The 20,832-nt window shown below is 39.3% G+C and overlaps 2 protein-coding genes across 4 annotated transcripts in view; both read right to left on the reverse strand.

The window, feature by feature from the left end:
* Positions 1–5,546, reverse strand: part of CDKAL1 (CDKAL1 threonylcarbamoyladenosine tRNA methylthiotransferase) — a 378,140-nt gene extending 372,594 nt beyond the window's left edge. Inside the window, exons 1-3 of one of the 2 annotated variants that reach the window (XM_071451013.1) lie at positions 5,430–5,546; positions 3,641–3,678; positions 1,878–2,044 (exon numbers count right to left, since the gene is read on the reverse strand). In XM_071451013.1, the coding sequence (XP_071307114.1) occupies positions 1,878–2,044 (167 nt within the window). In that variant the 5' untranslated portion in view covers positions 3,641–3,678; positions 5,430–5,546. The remainder of the gene's footprint in view (positions 1–1,877; positions 2,045–3,640; positions 3,679–5,429) is intronic. The other variant, XM_071451003.1, reaches the window with a different exon arrangement.
* A 4,175-nt stretch (positions 5,547–9,721) lies between these two features.
* The window catches only part of E2F3 (E2F transcription factor 3), a 42,066-nt gene continuing 30,955 nt past the window's right edge, over positions 9,722–20,832 (reverse strand). Inside the window, exons 3-7 of one of the 2 annotated variants that reach the window (XM_071451040.1) lie at positions 18,511–18,730; positions 17,747–17,907; positions 15,185–15,297; positions 12,728–12,863; positions 9,722–12,023 (exon numbers count right to left, since the gene is read on the reverse strand). In XM_071451040.1, the coding sequence (XP_071307141.1) occupies positions 11,758–12,023; positions 12,728–12,863; positions 15,185–15,297; positions 17,747–17,907; positions 18,511–18,730 (896 nt within the window). In that variant the 3' untranslated portion in view covers positions 9,722–11,757. Of the gene's footprint in view, positions 12,024–12,727; positions 12,867–15,184; positions 15,298–17,746; positions 17,908–18,510; positions 18,731–20,832 lie in introns of both variants that reach the window. The other variant, XM_071451033.1, reaches the window with a different exon arrangement.

Genomic DNA, 20,832 nt, shown 5'->3' on the forward strand with positions numbered 1-20,832 from the left:
GACATGCAGTCTGGAGCTAGCACATACAAGGCTCCAAAAACCAACAAAAAGTTCTGTAAGAAGCTCTCATTGAAATTCCTGGGATAACTGCCAATGAGCTAAAGATGCCAGTACAAGAACACCACACATCCTGGAACACAATACTGTGCCCTGCCTACAGCGTCTTTTTTCCTCCCCCTCCCCCCTCCACGCTTCTTTTTTAACAGACACTTCCCCTAGCTAAAAATAGAAATTTGTTGATGGAACATTAATGATCATTAACTGCAAACACAGGATATTTAGATTTCCTGCTGTCTAAACAACACATGTTCAATGTGCTTTCTTGGGTACAAAACACTAAAACACAGCCTGCTAGAGAATATATAGTACCTGAACGCTTTAGGGCATGAACTACTTGTGTGAAGTATCTACAGAGCACCAGCTCAGCTGTCCATACATTCCTGGCAGACTGGGGCCAATGCACCTTTAGGGGCATGCAGATAAAAATGCATTGTTATGCTTATAAAATCTCTTTTTAACATCAGTGAAAACCCAGAACTTTTTTCTCCACAGCAAATTAAATTTCCATACACAATTTATTTTCATTCTTATCATCTAGGGAAATTTTATGCACCAACTTGAAACTAATGTTTGGGAAAAAAAAAAAAAACAAACAAACATAGATCTCAGACCTGCAGTAGAAACTATAATCAATAACTGAGCTGACCTATACTCTAATCAATTCCACTGCAGCAGAAAGTTGATTCTGTTCTTATGGAAATCATAAGTAGGAAAAACACAAAGATGCATTTCATGCTTACTGCATACTATTTCCACTGAAATAAAACACTGAGTTCAAAAGAAATTTTACCATGTCACTTGCAGGATATACACACAAGAAGTACAGCCTTTGCACACCCCAGGATGCAGAAAACGGATTTAAAGACTGAAGCAAGGCTGATGTACCCTTCATGAAAGGAGACTGGGTCAGAGAATACACAGTTCAGCACACTGAGCATACACAAGTCCCTGGGCCCTGACAGGATGCACCCACAATAGAGACAGGGACGTACTGGAGACAGTCCATCAAAGGGCCATAAAGATCATGAAGGCACTGGAACACGCCTCGTAACAGAAGCAGGATCGGACTGCTCTCCCTGGAGAAGGCTCAGGATGATCTCATCAAAGTATATAAATACCTGAAGGGAGAGTGCAAAGAAGGCACAGCCAGGATTTTTTTCAGTGGTGCCCAGTGACAGGACCAGAGGCAACAGGCATAAACTGAAACATCGGAGGTTCCCTCTTAGCACCTTTTTCACTCTAAGAATGACCAAGAACTGGCACAGGTTACTCAGGGAGACTGCAGAATCTCCATCTCCTGGAGATATTCAAAAACTACCTGGTCAGAGTCCTGCCAACTGCTTTTTTGTGGCAATGCTCAAGCAGTGGGTTTGGAAAAGATGACCTTCCAACCCCAACCCTTTTGCACCTCTCAGGATTTTGCTCCTATTACTCATTTCACAAGTCAAAAGGCTACTCCAGAACTGCATTTTGAAGAGCTCAGATTATATTTAGGTAATTAAGATTAAACAGACAATTTTTCAGAAATCCTTTACACATAAAAGCGTAACAGAAACCATTTTTCCAGTCTGATTATTCCATTCATCAACATCTCAGCAGTAACTGATTTCCACAGAAAATCTGTCTAGGAAAAGGAATTTGCTTAGGATTTATTATTTATTCTCTCTACATTCTATGCGGACTATTTTACTCATTTTTATCTTGTACACAGATTTCACATTAAGATATAACACAAACTTCCACCTTATTTTTAAAATCTGACAAGTGCATGGGCGACACAAGAAAAGCACCAGCACAGGGTCAGTGTAAGACTTTACCTGTCACTTGGGGGCTCATCATCTGTCTGAGCGTTCTTCTGGGAGTTGCGTTTTCGCACTTTGGGAAACACATTCCTTCTCACAAACTGCCGATCATGTGGCTTCAAATCCTCTGCTGACACGATGTCTTCAATATCCTCAAGCACTGACTCACAGGCAGCAGGCATCTTCAAGAAGTGTTGGGAGAAGATTGGCATTAGGAAAGCATTTAAATACAAAACCAAGGCCTTGTATCTACTGCACATTTCCCACAAGGAAAAGTCAGATGTATCTCTAAGCATATGTGCAATGTATCACACACATGAGGGATACTGAGTACATAGAAACAATCCACTACCAGAGACATTTCCTGAATGTCCTCTTCCCCCAATACCTCGAACACAGGCAGGGAGAAAGTCACGAACCATATAGATTCTTAAGAGCTTATTTATAAATCATCTGTTCCTTGTCATCTCCTAACTCAAAACCCCTTCACCTCCTCTGACACAACACATTCAAGATACAGGTATTTTTAATCACGTCAGCATCATAATAAAATAGTGAGCTCCTGTCATATGATGGATGTACTTCCACTCACATCACAGAAAAAGAACAAAAGACACAGAACCCAAGTGACTGCTCCAGAGCCCATTCTGGCTCTCTTATCTGTGTGTGGACTCTAACCAAGTATGTTTTCACAGTCCTTCTGAAAACAAACCAAACTTCCTACAATTCCTGATCCCACATGGCTTTCATCTGAATTAGTTCATTCACTGGGACAGTAAAATAAAAATTTCTGTTTTATGTAAAGAATGCTAAACAACTATACCTAACTAATAAAATATATATATACTATAATCTGGCTAAAATAATATATTAAAAGATTGCTAATATTTAATTATATTTTTCACAAGAAACTAAAAATATATGCATATGTATCTCCAGCAGATGCGAAAATCCAGATCAGTTTTCAGGAATCAAAAAAAAGCCATTTGCTAGAAAAGTCTATAAAAAAAAGCTACTGAATTAATTACACACCACACTGTGCTGTAACTCCTAGTTAGAATAAAGTCTGAAGTACCAGTGGAAACTCAGGTGTTTTACATAAACCAACAGCCTACTAAGGAAATCATACAAGGGTATTTCACAGTTTACAGGGGAAATACAACACTTTCCTAAGTGACCATGAAGAACAAAAAACCAAGGCTTTAATGTCTTTAAACTTATACTTCAGTAACTGAAGATTTGCTACTGGCATAAAAACACTTCCAGATGTTGCAAATGAATTATTGAAGAACATAAAAATTTGAACACCCGTGCACTTTCCCAGTCAATCTTGCAAAATATACTTCAAAATAAAACTTCATGTAAGCTGAACCATCACACATCTGCATTTAACTTAAAAAGGAACAGAATGATGTCACAAAGAGGATGCATCTGCCCAAGCTACTTAGGCAGTTAGCATTCTTCTAGATTAAAAAAAAAACAGGATCTATACAATAATGCAGCAAAAGGCAAACAAAAATAAACATTTGTGAAAACTCTGGCAATAAAGAATGTGAGAGAAAGGTGGCATCTCATATGTCTAACCTACACCACTGAGAATATGTACAAATAAGTAAAGTTCAAATCAATATCTGGAAGGGAACAAAAAGTTTTGATTTATCATTTTTTCTCTCTTACAGAAAAATACCCAATATAATGGAGCAGCTGGAAAAACAAATAAGCTTAGCTTATTTCAGTGACCCATGGAACAAAGAACACAGCCAAACTAAAATTCCTACCTTTTTAAGCAAGGTAGAAATCCTCTTGGACAGTAAACCTGGGGGGTGGGGGGAATAAGGAAGAGGAAAAGGAAAAAAGATATGGCATGAAAAAGCAGAACTAGCAGACAGAAAGCCATGAATTCATGTTATTGTCCAACAAGCACTCATCCTCCCTTTGCAGAAATACATTCCTTGCTCATGAGTTTGACCTCATGTGGAGCTGGTACGCATGCTGGCTGGCAAGGTGGAAGAGTTCCCACGTTTTCCCTGTCTCCTGAGCAGTGGCACTGTTCTTTTTATCCTTCTTCTATAGAGTCTTTTTTTTGTCTAAGTCAGATGTATTTAAGTTATCTCAGACTTCCTCCAGATTCTGTCCTCAATCAGTTTAAAATTTTGAATGAAAGAAGGGAGAAAGATTAACAGCAAAATTTAGTTCAAGTCATTCACAGTTTTTTTTAAAATTAAAACACTGTGGAAGTTATTTTAAAACAGATTACTTGATATCTGCACTAATTCCATATGCATACATGAGATCTCCTTCACAAGGAAAAAACAAAAATAAAGATGAATTCCTGCAGCTATTCTGGCAGAGGGACTGAAATAAGAAATGATAACAAAATTAGAAGTTAATGTATTCTTCTCATACAGCCCAGCTGCACCTACAGAACTCTACATTTTTCTTTTAAAAAAACATTAGTTTAGAGCAACATTAGAGCAATTAAAAAACTAGAGTTGTTTTAACATCTTGTCACAACCAAAACTTCCAGTGTGCCAATCTGGTTTGGTCACCCCTGCTCAATCTCCACGCACATTCAAACGGGGAACATCCATCCAGGTGGAAGAGGGCTGCTTTTTTCAGCTATTTACCAACGCGTGTCTCCGGTAAAGTCCCGGGATTTTATTCCCGGCGCCACACAGAGCAGAAGAAAATTGCAGCGTTAATACACAGAGACTGAGTTTAGAGCGTATACGTTATGTTTTATGTGTGTGTGTCCATATATATGTACATATCACAGAACGATGGAATTGTTGGCGTTGGAAGAGAGCTCCAGAGATCATCCAGCCCTGTCACGGGCAGGGCCACCTGGGGAGGTTACAAGGGAATGTCCCCACGTGGGTTTTGAACGTGCCGAGAGAGGGAGACGCCACAACCTCCCTGGGCAGCCTGTTCCAGTGCTCGGCCACCTTCAATGTAAAGTTCTTCTTCCTGTTAAAGCGAAACTTCCTGCCTTTTAGTTCATGGCGGCTGCTCCTCGTCCTGTCACTGGGCACCTGAAGAGTCCGGCACCGCCTCTGAGATATTTACACGCATTAATGAGATCCCCTCTCAGTATTCTGTTCTCCAGACTAAACAGACCTGGTTCCCGCAGTCTCTCCTCATACACATAAATATGCGAACAACGTACATACATACATACATATATATATATATGTAGATATATATATAAACACACACATAACAGCGGCCCACGGGCGAGGGGCAGCCTGGCCCATGCACATCCCGCAGCCCGGCTGGGCTCCGCTCCCCCAGCCCGCTGAGGGTACCCCATCATCCCCGAGCTGCATCCCGGCCGCCGGCCCCTCCGCAGATTCCCGCCCGGACGTTCGTCTCCTCCCCCCGAATTTGACACGCAGCCCTGGAGGGCCGCACAGGGGACGGGAGCATGGCGCGGGCAAGAGAAGGGCAACTCGGCCAGGCCGTCACAGCCAGGCAGGGGAGGGAAGGACGGGACAGGACGGGAAAAGAGGAGAGGGATGGAGGGGAAGGGGGCCAGGGGCCAGGGCCCAGCCCGACCCCGACACTCACCCGCGCCTCACCCGGGCTCCGCCATCACGCCCCGCCCCGAGGCCTCGCGCGCGCAGCGGCGCCAGGACGGCGGCCGGCGGAGGCCAAAACAGCGCGGAGGGCTCGGCCCCACCGCTTCGCCGCTGAAAGCGCGGTCTCCCGGAGCCTCGGAATTTCATCTTCGTTTTAATTGGAAAATAGCAATCCCAGCTATACCTATCCTGCGATGCTGATGTATCTGATCCAAATGGGTGATGAGCTATTCAATCCTTTTCTCGCCACAACGCTCTTTTTTTATTCTTATTTTTATTTTTCATTGTTTATTTCCTCAAAATACAATGTTGGTGGCAGCTTTGCTGAATACTATAAAAGATATTGGTCAAAATATTCAGTATCAGATGGCTGAAGTTTCTGGCACTGTTTTTGTCCAAACTTTTCTGTTTGATATTTAGTAAAACACCAGGGTGGTTGTTGGATGGCTGAAGGTAAAGCTCTGAGCAGATTAAGCATGCAGTGTCCCTGCTGATCTAAGTGTTGTCGAGAGTGAGCATATTATTATTGCTTTGGCTTTAATATACACAGTTAACCTAAAACGATTATTTATATTGTATACTATATTTGTATTTAGTATATTCTATTTTGAGGTAGTCAGCTTTGGAATGTAAAAGTCACCATTTCCTGTAGTTGCATTTCAAACGTTAGGTTTCTCTCTTTAGAAGGAGCCTTTGGAATCAGTTTATTCTTAAAAAAGCAGATTGTAGCCTCTCTGGAACTGGAATGAAAGTGAATGAAAACCCTGGGTGTTCTCCATAATAGGTCTGTCGGTTGACTCACAGATAAAATGTGGCAACTTCTAATTAAGAATATCATCTCCCTCTCCTTTTTCTTACAAACTCGTGCTTACTTTATATAATGCTTATCTGACAATGCTCGCAGGAAGAAGAAAAAAAAAGAAAAGGAAAAAAACAGAAAATGTGGACAAAGGAACAGGTGAGATTTAAAGAGAACAGGGACAGAACGAAATAAGCACCTCACTTAAATCAATCTTTAAAAACAAATCATTCTGAGCAGGACTGAGCACTATTAATATCATCCTGATCTCATGATAGAGTCATTGTTACAGTTGAAGATATATTTGCCTTCCTATTTGGTCTTTGCTTAAGCACACAAGTACTTTCCAAAGATGCTCTCAGTGAGACACTGTCTGATGTGTAGTAGTTTGTTACTTTTGCAGCATTTTTAGCCAGGAGAGAACGGAGGGAAATATTTCAAAATGGGCAGCCACACTGATCTATTTCAGACCACCTCCTATGGAGTAAGAAGTCCCTGCCAGGTCAGTAGCAATGGTATCTGTATCCCCAGTCAGCATTTTAACTGCTGCCTCCTAAGGGTAGCAATTCCTTTCCTTTCTTCTTTTCAGTTCAAAGTATTTCACATGCAGTCCTTGGATTCATCTTCTCTCTTCAGGGAGCACTGCACTGCCCTCCCTCACAGCTGTCCCCACCAGCCAAGTGCTCCTGCTCTGGTTAAAAACCCAACTGGGCACACACCAGTGCTGACTTACAGCTGGCTAAAAGAGCAGACACAACCAAAAATCTCCAAATGGCCAGCACTGACAAGCACTACTTATTAAGGGGAGGCAGTGATCTCCAAGAGCAGCTCCCAGGCAGGAATAACCCATGAGTCCCATACCTAGTGACAGAAATAGGCCACACTGATCAGCTCCAGCATGATCTGGCAGAGCCTTTACCTTGTCCTGCTGCCAAGAATTCATAGCAGCAAGCAGCCCTTGTGCCAGCACGGTCCTGGTGAGCCCTAGGATGTAGCCACAAATTGGAAGGCGCTCTCCCAGTGCCATGGAAGCTCACAAACCTAAATTGCTTTGTAGCACATTCCTAGCAGGTAGCACAGCAGGGAGAGAAGGGAGCAGATAATTCCCTACTACATCTTGACTGCAGGAAGAAAGTTTATCCATACCTACCTGGGAAAACTGCTTCTTATGTGACAGTGGCTGGGAGTACAACTTCCAGTGCTGGCCTTCTCTGGGCTGGAGATACTGGAGCATACACGCTCCAGTTCCTTGAGTGTCCAAAGAAGAGCTTTAGATTTCATAATTTCCAAGTTGCCTGCAGACCTCACTTCCTACTCTTCAGGGGTGGTAGACTCAAACACATCAGCCTCAATTACTCAGTTACCTGAGTTACCTACTAAAGTCATAGGTTTTGCCAGGAGCAGGTGGTTGGAAAAACACAAAAACTGCTGGGAAAATTAAATCCAAATCTCAGCTTCACATCCTGGTAAGTAGAAGATACATCCTTAGTGGGTTTAGAGCATCTCAACAAACATCCTTAGGGAAGGAAAATGGCCAGGGAGGTGAAGGGTCAATTTCTATATGGCAACCTAATTCTCTGGTAACTAAAATCATATCTGGGTTGAAATGGGTGGGAAGGTATTAATAAAAAAAAGGAGAAGTCCTAAAAGAGACACAAGAAATTAGATCTTTTTTTCCTCTACTCTTGAAATTTAAGAGAATTTGGTTTGTCATTTGTGAGCAACATTCAGCACCATTCAGAACTGGTAACAGCCTATTTTTTCCTGTTATATATGACACTTTCTTCCTGTCAAGTTTTAGAAAGAAAATAGTGGGTAAAGAAACTCCCAGACTTAATAAATTAAGCCAAGCAAGCATTCTTCTGATCATTGCTTAGCTGTAGAGTAATATCCAGGCAGATCTTACTTCAGCATGAAAAGCAGAATGGAGAGATGAATTCTGCTTGTTTATGCTTTGGTTAGTATCACTTCACTGACTTTGCTATTCAGGCTCATGGTTCACTCAGTGTTGAGAACTGTTGGCTGCAGGAACACTAATGGCATTGTGCATTAATTGTGTTTCACACGGGGGAAAAAAAAGACATATAATTTTTTTGCTTTTAAACATATAGCTCTTTCATGCTACCTCACATATCTTGCATTCTTTCTACAACAGAGATATTCATGTCAGCATCAAGATCAAGGTGCAATTTATTCTTTCAGGTATAAGTAAAAAGGAATATAGTTACTGTTTCTGGTCATTTGTAGGTGAATGAGTTCTTACTGTACATGAGCATGAACCTCCCTTTTTTTTTTTCAAACCCCTTTCCTGTGTATAAAGAAATAAACAGTTGCCTATCATTCAGGCTATGTTGGCAGATTTTTCCAAAACCTTTTCCATCTGCTGGCAGCCAAGGAATGCAGCACATACAGGCCCCAATAAAACCTCCCTGGAACTAATACTTGTACACTGAATAATATTGAGGTACACCGTGGTAGCCTGGAAGAGCAGGAATAAGTATTTTAACTGGCTGATTTTTTTATCCTGCACCTCAGCACATCCCAAGTTTGCAAAGCAGATACAGAAAGCAGAAGGAAGGATAGGGGAAAGTGACATGAAAACTAGTAATCAGAAGCAGATTCTAGGGGCAAATAAAAAAGTGCTTATGGCAAGTGGAGTACAGAGAAACTGAGAACAAGCCAAGGAGGTACAGCAGATATTTATTGCCACCTCTGCTTCAAAAGGAGATAATGGAACACAGACTTCTGGCCCTCCTTTATTATTCATTAAGAATATAGAGAGGACATTTCAGTAATCTTCCTTTCAGTACTGTTGTGTGCAGATGTTTGAATATATACAGGTGCACAGAAAAAGTAATAGCCTTCTCCTAGTGTGCAGGAAGTCAACAAGACACAAGTGACTTGCTCAGAGGTACAACATTTAAGCAATTAACTGTATTACTGTGATTTTATTATCCTTTTTTTTTCTTTTTTTGCAGTTGATGGATGGCCATGTATCTAAAACGGTGCAGCACTAATACCAGAAAAGAAGTACAAGTTCGTAAATATAGGTCTGGTGCAAGGGACTGTTGGAAGTGACTCAAGAAAACACTTCTTTTCAAAGCAACTTTAGGAAACTTCTGGACAATTATTGGGGCAGGTTAAGCAGATCCTCAACAAGTACTTTAATGTTATTTAATCCTACAATAACACCATTTCTATCAAGTGTGCGAGAAGTCTGTTCATAATTCATATGAGAGGAGAGGGAATAAATAAAAATAAATTTGTATAATCCCAACCTCTGGATCACCTGCTGTGTCTTTTATTTTTGTTTCAGTCTGGCTTAAAAAAACCCACTGAAATGTTGGCATAATTAAAAAAAAAGGGATTGAAACTATCTGTCAAATGAGTGCTTGCACTAATAACGAAAACAGTAACAGGTTTCAAGAAGCAGTATGACAGGCACCGAGACTAAGAAAAATTTAAATAGTTGTATACAAATCTAAAGTCTTTAAAAAATTTCATTTTTATTGATTCATTACCATACAAAATTTATTCAAATTACATCCATTTGAAGTGGTAAGATCACAGCTAGAGAACATGTCACCCTTTAGTAAATCTATTTACAAAACTCACCATAAAAGCTTTTTTTGTTGGTTTTTTCCTTTTTTTTTTACAGTATTTTACAGAGGTTTGTTTTTTTTTTTTAAACTAGCATACAATGCAAAGCTAAATTAGATTAGTATTTTGCCCACACGCACTGGGACAAGTGTTTAATTTGTACAAAAAAAAGATGGTCTGCGTTAGTCTTCATTTTCTCTTCCCTCGCAAAAGTGCCCCTTTGTCTCGCAAATCTTCATGCTCACACAACTTTTACTTTCCTCTTCCACAAGACAAAAACTTTAAATACTACAATTTTATTTACAGATCCACATCTAAAAAAACTCTTAAAAAATTACAAACCAGCTAGAAAATATTCTGGCAGTGTTTACAAATTAATTCTATTGTACAAAACTGCTAGATAACTAAAGTGTGAGTTGAGAACATATATCAAATTAAATACAACTGCTGAATGATCTATGCAAACATTTGTACATATAAACACACACTTAACACTGTTTAACAGTTCTTTATGTGTTGCCCTTTATACATTTGTTATATTCTAAAACCCACACAGTCATACAGTTTCCTTATTAGTACTGTGACTTCTTGCCTTTTCGTGTGTGAGCTTTCATAGCAGCAACTCAATGGTACCAGAAAACCTGCATACATAATATTCTACTACAGTACAAATAGTACTAATTTTCTGAGTATGTCAGATAAGCACAACAGTAATGCAAACAAAAAGATTATATGGGCATCATCTAATCAACATTACATTAATTTAGCCCGGAACATGGCAAAATATTTTACACTCAAGGAAAAAAAAATTATTTAAGACTTCTTAGAATTCCTCTGACGTTCAAAAAATAAATATTGGTACTATACTATACTAGCAAAGATCTTCAAAAAATAAATGCAATTCAGTTGATGTGGTACTTACAGTTATGTACTTTGGAAAAAAATTAGTTCCATTTTGCTGGCGAAGAGAATTATAAAAAGCTGTAAGCAGAGGAAACTAACCCACTGAGATAAATATGATATATTGAACAAACAAAGCTTGGCATAAGTGTTTTCCATAGAGGGAAAAACCCACAGTGCATCTCTAGTAGGCACTTAACATGAAGCCCCACTTAGTACCACAAAAATTCTTGTACCAGTTCTAATGCACACTGGGGGCAGTAAAATTGAACTGTGCATCTTCGTTCTAGTTTAAAAAAAACAACCAACAAAAGCTACTTTCACACACACACACGCACACACAAGCGTTTTTAAAAATCTGCGATTACTACGAGAAGTGGCAGAACTTTATACTTTTCAATATCTGCAATATACACTACATTTACAGTGTATTTTCTTTTCATTAAAAGCTTTTAAGGACATAAGTATTTGACCTCATAATGAGACATATACATAGCTCAAAATGAGCATTATGACAGCAATTTAAACATTCCCACAAGTAGCTCAAGAATCCCATTCCACTCTTTTGCATTACTTCATATTTACGTTCACTGCATGTACAATCCATGTTGTGACACTCCAAAGACATGCATTCTCTGCAGAAGGCACGACCTGAAATACTATTACAAAATTGTGATTTAGGACTAAACCAGTTCATGGAGCCCTTCTCCGTAAGCCCACTTGTCACGGGAAGCAGAGACTGGGGGAGTGTGAAGACAAAACATCCACGGTCACCTGCTTGCACCTGCTGACTCGCAAGGCACTGGAGCTCGGGGTCAAGGAGAAGGCTCTGCTGTAATAGCCTTCCCTTGTTTCTTATGGTGTTACAGGGAGTATTCAATTAAAATATCAGCACTGTTCAGGAGCCTAGTTTATTTAATAATGCTATTTTATGGTAAGTAGAGGACAACTCTGAATGACGGCAGGTTTTTTGATTCCATTAAAAACATAGTTTAGATACGGACAGAACTTAAGACAATCAGCTGTATATAAATTCATCCATCAGTGAAGGAAGTTTCTCTAAATCATAAGCATCAAAGAGGTCACTGATGCCTTCTTCATCCCCAAGGCTCAGCAAATAATCTTCCTGAAGCAGAGGAGGCAGCAAATTCACAAATGGTCCTTCAAAGTTTGAGGGAATTTGGTCCTCGGTCTGCTGTAGAAGGTTGGCTGGAGAAGCCAATGGAGAGATTGTTGCCATATTTACTGAGCAGTCACCTTGTCCTGAGTTAGCAGAAGCCACTTCTGTGACAGGAGCAAGAAAAAAATAAAAGTTGTCACATTTAATCTCTGTAGAAATATCAAACACAGATCAAACAAAGTAACCACTGCATAAAGGGCCTTTCATAAAGAATCATTTCAACAATAAAAAAATGGCCTCCATATAATTGCTAGCTTGTTTTTGATGTGTTACAAAGGGCTTCTCAAAAACGATCATGTTGCTATCATCTCTGACTTTTCTATTAAAAAAATCATCCTACAAGATTTAAACATCTGTAGGGGGAAATAAACATTGTGAGATGCCCATTTTTCAATGGTGTTCATAGTCAAAACTGAGAAATTTCTAGGTACCAGATGTCATCAGTGAAGAAATGTAGCTTCACTTATACCCATACGCAGAGATTTCTGCCTCTTGTGTTGAGATGGATCTTTACTGCTACTGTCTTATTTGAAAACTTAAAAGGAACACTATTGTCTCTTTCTTCAGAATTACATATAATTTGGTTACATATGATATGCAAATAGAAAACTTACTTTAAATAAATGATGCAAATGAAAACTTATTTCTGACTACATCAACCACAAATACATAGTGAAAAATTGATACCTTAGCTTTCCACTTAGAAAAATAAAGCCAAAGAAAAAGAGCTGGAAATCCAAAGTTCAAACTGAAACCTTTAATGTGAGCTTGAAGAAAGGCCATTAGTAGTGCAAAGAAATAATTTTACCTTTGGAAATGGTTTTGGAAATATTTCCATTGTGGTCCTGACTATAGGTTTTCATTGGACTGAGGGCATCATTTTCCTCTGGGCACAGATAAACTTCAATAGGTCCTTGAGTACTAGATAAATGTATCAATGCGCTCTGCTAACAAAACAAACATCAGAATGGTGTTACACCAATGAACACAAGAGAATATTGATGATACTGAGTAAATTCTTACCGGGTTGTGAGTGTTTGAGAACAGTTTTACTAATCAAAAGAACCTGAAAAGAACACCAAGCTTTTTTTTTTTTTCCAAGATGTGAAAGGTTCAGCTATGTATCTTATCTTGCAGATTAGAACATAAAAACTTTTTCCACTGTAGTGCACAAATCTCAAAATCCCACCATTTTTGTATGTCATATCATAAGAAGGGAGGCATAAAGGATTAAACTCCAAACATTTTCTTATAACCACAATAGCCTGGAGCATTCTGATGGAAGGGAACTGTGGGATGCAAGTCACAGGTTTTATTATTATTCATAACAATAATATTGGATGTATTTGTACAAATGTTTCTGCTTTAAAAAGATGCCAAAACATCTTTCCCACTTTCCCAAGGGCCTTCAGCACCTACTCAACTGAACTCAGATACCTGTATGTAAGTTCACCTATCTATCAGGCAACATCTCCAAATAACCAAAAATCTCCAAACCAGATGCCATTTTCTTCACCCAAACTACTTATGTAAGTTCTTCTTCCCCCTCAAGGCAGTGATTTTGATGGCAGTTCTGAATAGGAACTGCTAATTTGTTGCAAGAAGTCACATTTTTCTTAACTTTCACACACTGATGCAATAAACCAACATGACCCAGGCACAGAAAACCTGCAAAGCTGCTCTTTGTGTTATGATGGAAAACCATAAATTACTCTGGTTATAAATAAACCTGCTGCTGCTGAATTGCATCAATAGTTTTCTAAAAAGCATAAATATAGGCATTAGGTACCTCTTTGCAGACTTGTTTAAAATATTTCCTTTTGTGCCCTTTGACAAAATGTTCCTTTTATTATTTGGGTTCTGACAGTTATGTAACATAATAGACAGCATTTACAAATACAGAGAACAGCAACTGAATGGGAGTTTGCCAGGGAAGAGAAAACAGTTAAGAGTACTTAGGTCAATGCTGCAGATAACTGGAGAAAAAGGAGATGTAAAGAGCAGGAGTTGAAGAAGGAAGGTACTATTGAGTGACTGAGGTATGCAAAAAAAAGAACAGTGAAATGTAATAGCATGTGACAGAAAGAAATAGGACCTTACTGCCTGAAGCTGAAAATTAAATAAGGTGGGTATAGAGGATAAGGGAGGTCTAAGCACTAATTTTAATGATCGTGTGCATCTCTCTCTGCCTGCCTGATTTTGCTGAATTAAAAATCAAAGCAAAATGCCCAGGGGAAAGAAACAGGAAAGCAAACAACAATATCAGTATATATTTATGAATACTGATAAAAGATACCCTTTTCTCATTGCAGCAAAATGATTTATTCTTCCTGCCAGAACCTGCAACAAGGTTCAAAGGGAAAAGTAAGGACAAAGGCAAAGAAAAGAAAAAAAGAAGGATGGAAACCAAAATGGGTCTAAGCAAGTGCAGAATAATCTTAGGACAAAAAGTGACAGGGAATCCAGAGTCTGATCCTGCCCACAGGGCAGCAGGTATGGCTGAGCTTGCTTGGCCTGGTGTAGGGATGAAAGATTAATGCACAGCTATGAACAAAACATTTACAGTGTTTGTGGGGTTAGCCCCATCTCTAGCTGCTCCTTGAGTGAAGAAATTAGGTACATTTTTTGACTCTCTAACCAAGCTATTCCTGCCAATTATTCCCATTTGCCCAACATACTTGAGTCTGTCTTCCTAAGTGAGAATTAAAATAAATAAGTGCCAATGAAGCAAAGATGATGATGATGAAAGAAGGAAGGGCAAGAATGTTTCTAGGAGTAAAACACAAATTTCTACAATACCTGTAATACTTCAGAAAATAAATTCCTACATGAAAACATGTTTCAATAAATTAGGATATCAGTTATATGCATTGTCAAGATGCTTAAGGCATTGAGTTTTCCATTAACTTTTTAACTAAGATAAGAAAGCTGAATTTCTTGTGAAAGACTTTACATTGCTACAAACCAAGGAAATTTCAATTGTCAAGAAAGAGTTTCTCTTTATGTAAAGCATAGCAAAAGAAAATATCTGTAAATAGTGTGGATTACTCTGAAGAAATCTGAAAGTGAGTGAAAAGGAACAAATAACGATTGTTCTGTGTGAATTGATGTTTAAGTTTCCCCTTCCTTTTCTACAGAAACATCCCTAAAATGTGTAAGAATATAGGATTGTGTACCTGGGCACATATTACAGTAAGACTCAGGAGACACTGCATTTGTAGAAAAACTGTATATAACCAGGCAGGAAATGCCAGATTCTCCTTACCTCCACTGGGTCAGGCACTTCAAGTCTTGTTTCTGGAGGAGCTTTCACAACTATAACAGTTTGGTCTTTAAGGCCACTAATTTTTCTAATATCTTGGTACGTCACATAAGCTAATGTAATCAGTGTTAAGGAATTTTTCAACCCAGGTTACAATACACTCACACTATTAGAAAAGGCCGAAGTCTTTCAATTATTTTTCCATTTTCTCGATTTTCAACAAAGCTCTTAGCCCAAGGTTTTCTGTTCTCTACAGAGTGATTGCCACTGTGAAGCCCTGTGAGAACTTCCCTTTGATGTAACAGCTGGGGCCACCACTCAGTGAACAAAAGGGATTCTCTGTGCTGAGTGCTCCTCTCCTCCTCAATATGGGGGAAACTACAGAAGTTCAGGTTCAACAACCTGAAATTACTAATAGACTCCATGAAGCAAAAATTTTTATGCACTTGCTATCAATATGCAGAGAGCTGAAAATCACTGGAAAAGGGTATAGGAAATTTACAGATGCATGCTATAGAAGTGCATACACAGCATCATAGAATCATACAATGGTTTGGGCTGGAAAGGACCTTAAAAGATCATTTGGTTCCAACCCCTCTGCCATGGGCAGAGACACCTTTCACTAGACCAGGTTGCTCAGACCCCCATTCAACCTGGCCTGGAGCAATTCCAGGGATGGGGCATCCACAGCTTCTCTGGGCAACCTGTGCCAATGTCTCACCAACCTCACAGTAAAGAACTTCTGTCTAATATTTCATCCAAACCCACCTTCTTTCAGTTTAAAGCCATTTCACAACAATGTCCTTAATAAAACATCCATCTCCAGATCTCCCATAGGCTCTTTTTAGGTACCGGAAGGTGCTATAGGGTCTCCCTGGAGTCTTCTCTTCTCCAGGCTGACAAAAATCCTAATTTCAGTTTAAATTTGAGGGGCTTTGCAAACATAAATATATAATACATAGAACCTATATAAAATATATATAAATATACAAACATTTATGCAACAATCATATATTTATATATTAATTTATGTAATACAAAACTATTTTTAAAGCCTGTTTAAGCAGCTACTTTAAACCTCTAGAGTGCAGAATGTCTATTTCTGCATAAGGACAGAATAAATATGAATATTTTGCTGTTCAACAAGTATTTGTCAAAATGTCAGTGTTTTAGGGGTTACTATATGGGGAAGCCTCACATACTGATCCATGTAACTGAGATGTTAAAGTGCTTTTGTCTCTGAAAAGAACTGCATGTGAAATGGTGATGATCACATGCATACAGCTCCAGCTCTTTAGTTTTGTCATCTGTTACCTGGCATAACGTTTATTCCAGGGGAATAAAAAGCCTGACTTTATATATACTTTTGGGTGGTGTGAGTGTGTGCTGTTACTGAGCAGTACAGCAAGACAGACTGCCCAAGCTCCCATACATACTGTATCTATCTTGGATCAAACAAGTCAAGAGGCAAAGTGACAGGTCATCATCTTTCACCCAAATGGCTTTTATCAAGGCTTTTGCCACTCGTTAAGTAAGGTTTGAAAAGGCAGAGTTCATCTCCACAGGATTTAGTGCTACAAAAATTCAGAACTGTCATGTTCAGCTTTGTCTTGCTTATGTCTCTTCATGGATTATACTCTTAGCTAAAGGCAGTACTGATCCTACTGCCCACTCCACCTGGCGATCTTTGGTTACATCAAAATGTCTATGAAATCCAGTCAAAAGTCAAGGTTCACATAGTTCAAGTACTTTTTACTGGTACTCCCATAGTTACTTCCTGTCCCTCAGAACAGAGAATAAATCCACTTTATTAGATGCTATTTGAACACTACTGATTATATATAGTAATAAGTTTTCATGTCAGCATTTGATAAAATGCTTTCTTGTGTTGCTAATAGTTGGGAAATCCAAGGAAAATGACAACTGGTTAATTACGAAGAGCATTAACAGCCAAAATAAGTCATATGAACCTTACGCAATTATTACATTAAATAATTCAGCCTAAATTATTCTGAGAGCTCACAGAAGTTTTATCTATATTTTATTACAGATTCTCCAACCGGAGGAATCCGAAACTTTGTTGCAAGTTTCATACTAAACCTAATCCCAACTTTATCTTCCTCTCTGTGCCTGTAATTTATATTTAAAGTGAAATAAATTTAAAAAAAAAGTAATGACTAAACAAGTCTGTTACCTGACCAGACTCTCTCTTCATGCCTTTATAATTTCTAAACACATAAAACTGCGGTTTGCTGTAGGCTTGAAAAAAATGCAATTGGATATCCTCACTCATTAATCAGTAAAGGTTCTTGGTTCTACTGTAGGTGAACACAAATGTTAACAATCTCCTTCATGTATCACCTTTTCTGGTTTTCCTTTTCACATTCCAGAAGCATTGCAGGTTCAAGCTGCTTAAGCAGCTTTTATATCAAACCACATTAAAACCTTTTCAACTTCTAGAAGCTTCTGATGCTTTCTTTCAATGACATCACACAGAGGAAGTCTTCTAGTATTACAGGGCACAGCAAGGAGGCTGAGCACCTTTGAGGTTTTGGGAAAAAGGATATCTCTGATTCTCTGAGTCCTCTGTTAGCAGCTTGAGGTCCAGTGTGCAGCTTTGGATTAGCTCATCCAGTTTCTTCTCTTCCTGAGTCAGTTCCGTCACCTCCTTGGTGAGGCCCTGGCGCTGCGCCAGCATCCCACCGTCCTCGGACAGGCTGCAGCCCCTGCAGACACACAGAAGGAAGGAAGAGTTCTGTAAAACCTGATTCTACACCATGGTAAAGGGGAGAGACAGGGTTTTACACTGCAGATCAGGTTCTTCATCCTTTCTCCCTAAACCCATCCCTACCGAGTCAACATAAATGATGCTTTCCAGAAAAAAGCATCTTTTTATGACAACAACACATTCTGGAACTGCCACCAAGATGAAAGAGTTTAGTATTTCCAGCTACTTCCAAAATCTTGTTTCTAACCACAGTTTAAAAAAGGACTTTTTTACTTACTTTACTTTTTATTTTTTTACTTTTTACCAAGGAAGGCAGTAGGTAGAAACACATACCTAAAACCTACTCCACATGCACAAGTAAATTAATTAATCCAGTTTTCAAACAAAATGCTGATTTCTAAATTCCCTGAAAAAGGCTTTTTATAAACTTTTCTTAACAGAATAGATTCTGTTAAGAAAATAGGACTTTATTCTGTTGGAAGGCATTTTGGATAATTGCTTGGAGCAAAGTGTTAGAACGAAAGGTGGGAGAAGAAAAACACTGCAGCCCTGTGATAGTGAAATCAGCCAGCAGGGATGGAAAAGGATAATGAATACTTACATCCACTGAATGTTGTTTTTGGATTTTTTCTTAATGAGATGGATGCCTTCCAGTACATTGGTGATATCGTAAATCCTCCTTTTTTGCACCTTGAGGACCTCTGCTGCTCTGTTCAAATCTAGGACCCCATCAGGAGATTGGCTCAGCAACTGAATGAACTTCTTTGTAAGAAGGCCAAGGGATGTATCATACCGAGTCTTTTCTGAAGGAGATTTTGGAGCTTGGAAGGAAAAGGAAAAAGAAAGTTAAATCAGTTTTTTTCTCATTTTGGTTCCGAAAGCAGCAACCAAAAATGAAATTACATATATTACAGTTACTTCTTTCATTTTTACTGAAGAAATCTCTCATACCTCGCATTAAGACACAACTTACCACTATGTATTTGTATTTCAAGATGTACTTTTCCAAAAGTCACAGGTACATGAGCAAATATATACATTTTTTAAAATGCAAATATTTCCAGTAGTCTGATAGATACATATGGAAATATTCTGCTTAGGCTTTTTCTATGTGAATTCATAATAGTATTTTTAGTATCTATTTATCCTGGCAGCAAACCCAAAAAATCCCCTGTGACTCTCCTTCATCAGTCTGATAGCCAGCTTTCATCAGGGTTTGATTTTCCCCTCATGTGAGATAAGTGTTTCATATGCAATTAAGCAGGACTTAGGTGTACTTCAGTGGGTGAACACAATGACAGATTCCATCAGTGTCAGACTCCACAGCTTGAGAAAACTCAAGTGAATTAGAGGAGATTGATACAAAATAACAATTTATAATCATCATTGCTTCATAACCAAGCAATGCTTAAACTGGGACAGAGTATCCATAGCTTCTAAATTAGAAGTCAGCAAATGGCTTGGACCAATTCATGGTTTCCATGCACAAATGCAGCATCTATATACTTCACAGATGGGCTTTTAAGAGTTTAAATACTTGTATCAGAATGATGCCTAATTCTAAATGTTCAAGGCCTCTCTGTCAAGGGAAATGAGCCAGCCATTATTACAAGTCTGCTGGGCTGGTACCTCTTAAACCCTTCATTTGCTTCCACTATTATGCAGGGTGGAACTTGGGCTGATTTGGTGGTCTTTTTCAGGTTTTCAAGGGTCATGCCATACATTAAACTGCAGAAGTCAGTCAAAACTGAAAATCCCACTGAAGAGTGAACTTTTAGATTACCCTGAAATATTTTGAAGAATACAATGGCTTTTCAATAAAAACCAAGACATTGCATCTTTGCAAAGAGAACCAGCTAGCTGTATTTCTTTGGGTAGACTCAGAGCTTGTCTGCTCTAGGAAATGGAAGAATATTCATAGAAAGGCTTGGGTTGGAAGTAGAACTTAAGAGATCATCTAGTTCCACCCTCCCTGCCATGGATAGGGATACCTCCCACTAGACCAGATTGCTCAGAGCCCCATCCAACCTGGCCTTGAAACACTTCCAGGGATGAGGCATCCACAGCTTCTCTGGGCAACCTGTTCCAGTGCCTCACCACTCTGTGAGGAAAGAATTTCTTCCCAACATCTCATCTAAATCTCATTCTCGTCACTTACATGACCTTGTGGATTTAGAGCAAGGGTGGTTGGTTTGTCAGGGTTTTGTTTGGGGCTTAGAAAAGTGTAAGAGGATCAGAGTAATAATGGCAAGCACTGGCTGGAGTCCCACCGAAAACGGCTTGTGCTCTTCATCCCACACCAAATTCTTTGTACACGTTTATCAATGCTGCATCAGCACCCTGTGCACCAAACAGTACTGAATTTCTACAAAAATCCACTTCAATTTAAAATAAGCTTCATACAGCTTAACGAAATTTAGTTTAATTAAATCAACTGTGGTTGTTTAACTCCTATGCTTTAAGTTTCTATCTTTAACTACTTTCACTTTTCCTATCTGCCTCAATAGAAACCAGCAGACTGATGAGGAAGGCCCTTTGGCATCTCTTGCTCTGACATCACTACCACTGCTGCCCCAGTCCTCTCCTTGCCCCATCTGGCTCCCCCTGCCAGTCTAACTCTCCTGCTGAAACCCCCAAACAGGACAGCAGGGCTACAGCCCCCAGCTTCTGTTGCAAGAAGCCCACTGCCCAAGGCAATGCAGATGTACAAAAATCAGTACTCAGAGCAACTAGGCAGTGGCAGTATCCAGAGTCCCACTGCAGGGACAGAAGGCAGCTCAGGTGCCACAAAGAGCATTTTTCATGCAGTGCTGCTGAGGCACAGCTAGCATTCTTTGCAAATCCCTGCCCAGGAAAAGAAGTCCTGGCAGGCAGCTGCTGTAACTCCAGCAGCCAAGGAGGAGGCAGGCCTGATGAGCCTTGT

The sequence above is a fragment of the Agelaius tricolor genome, unplaced genomic scaffold, assembly GCF_023055355.1.
Source record: "Agelaius tricolor isolate 1412-34295 unplaced genomic scaffold, bAgeTri1.0.p SCAF_2, whole genome shotgun sequence".
NCBI lineage: Eukaryota > Metazoa > Chordata > Aves > Passeriformes > Icteridae > Agelaius > Agelaius tricolor.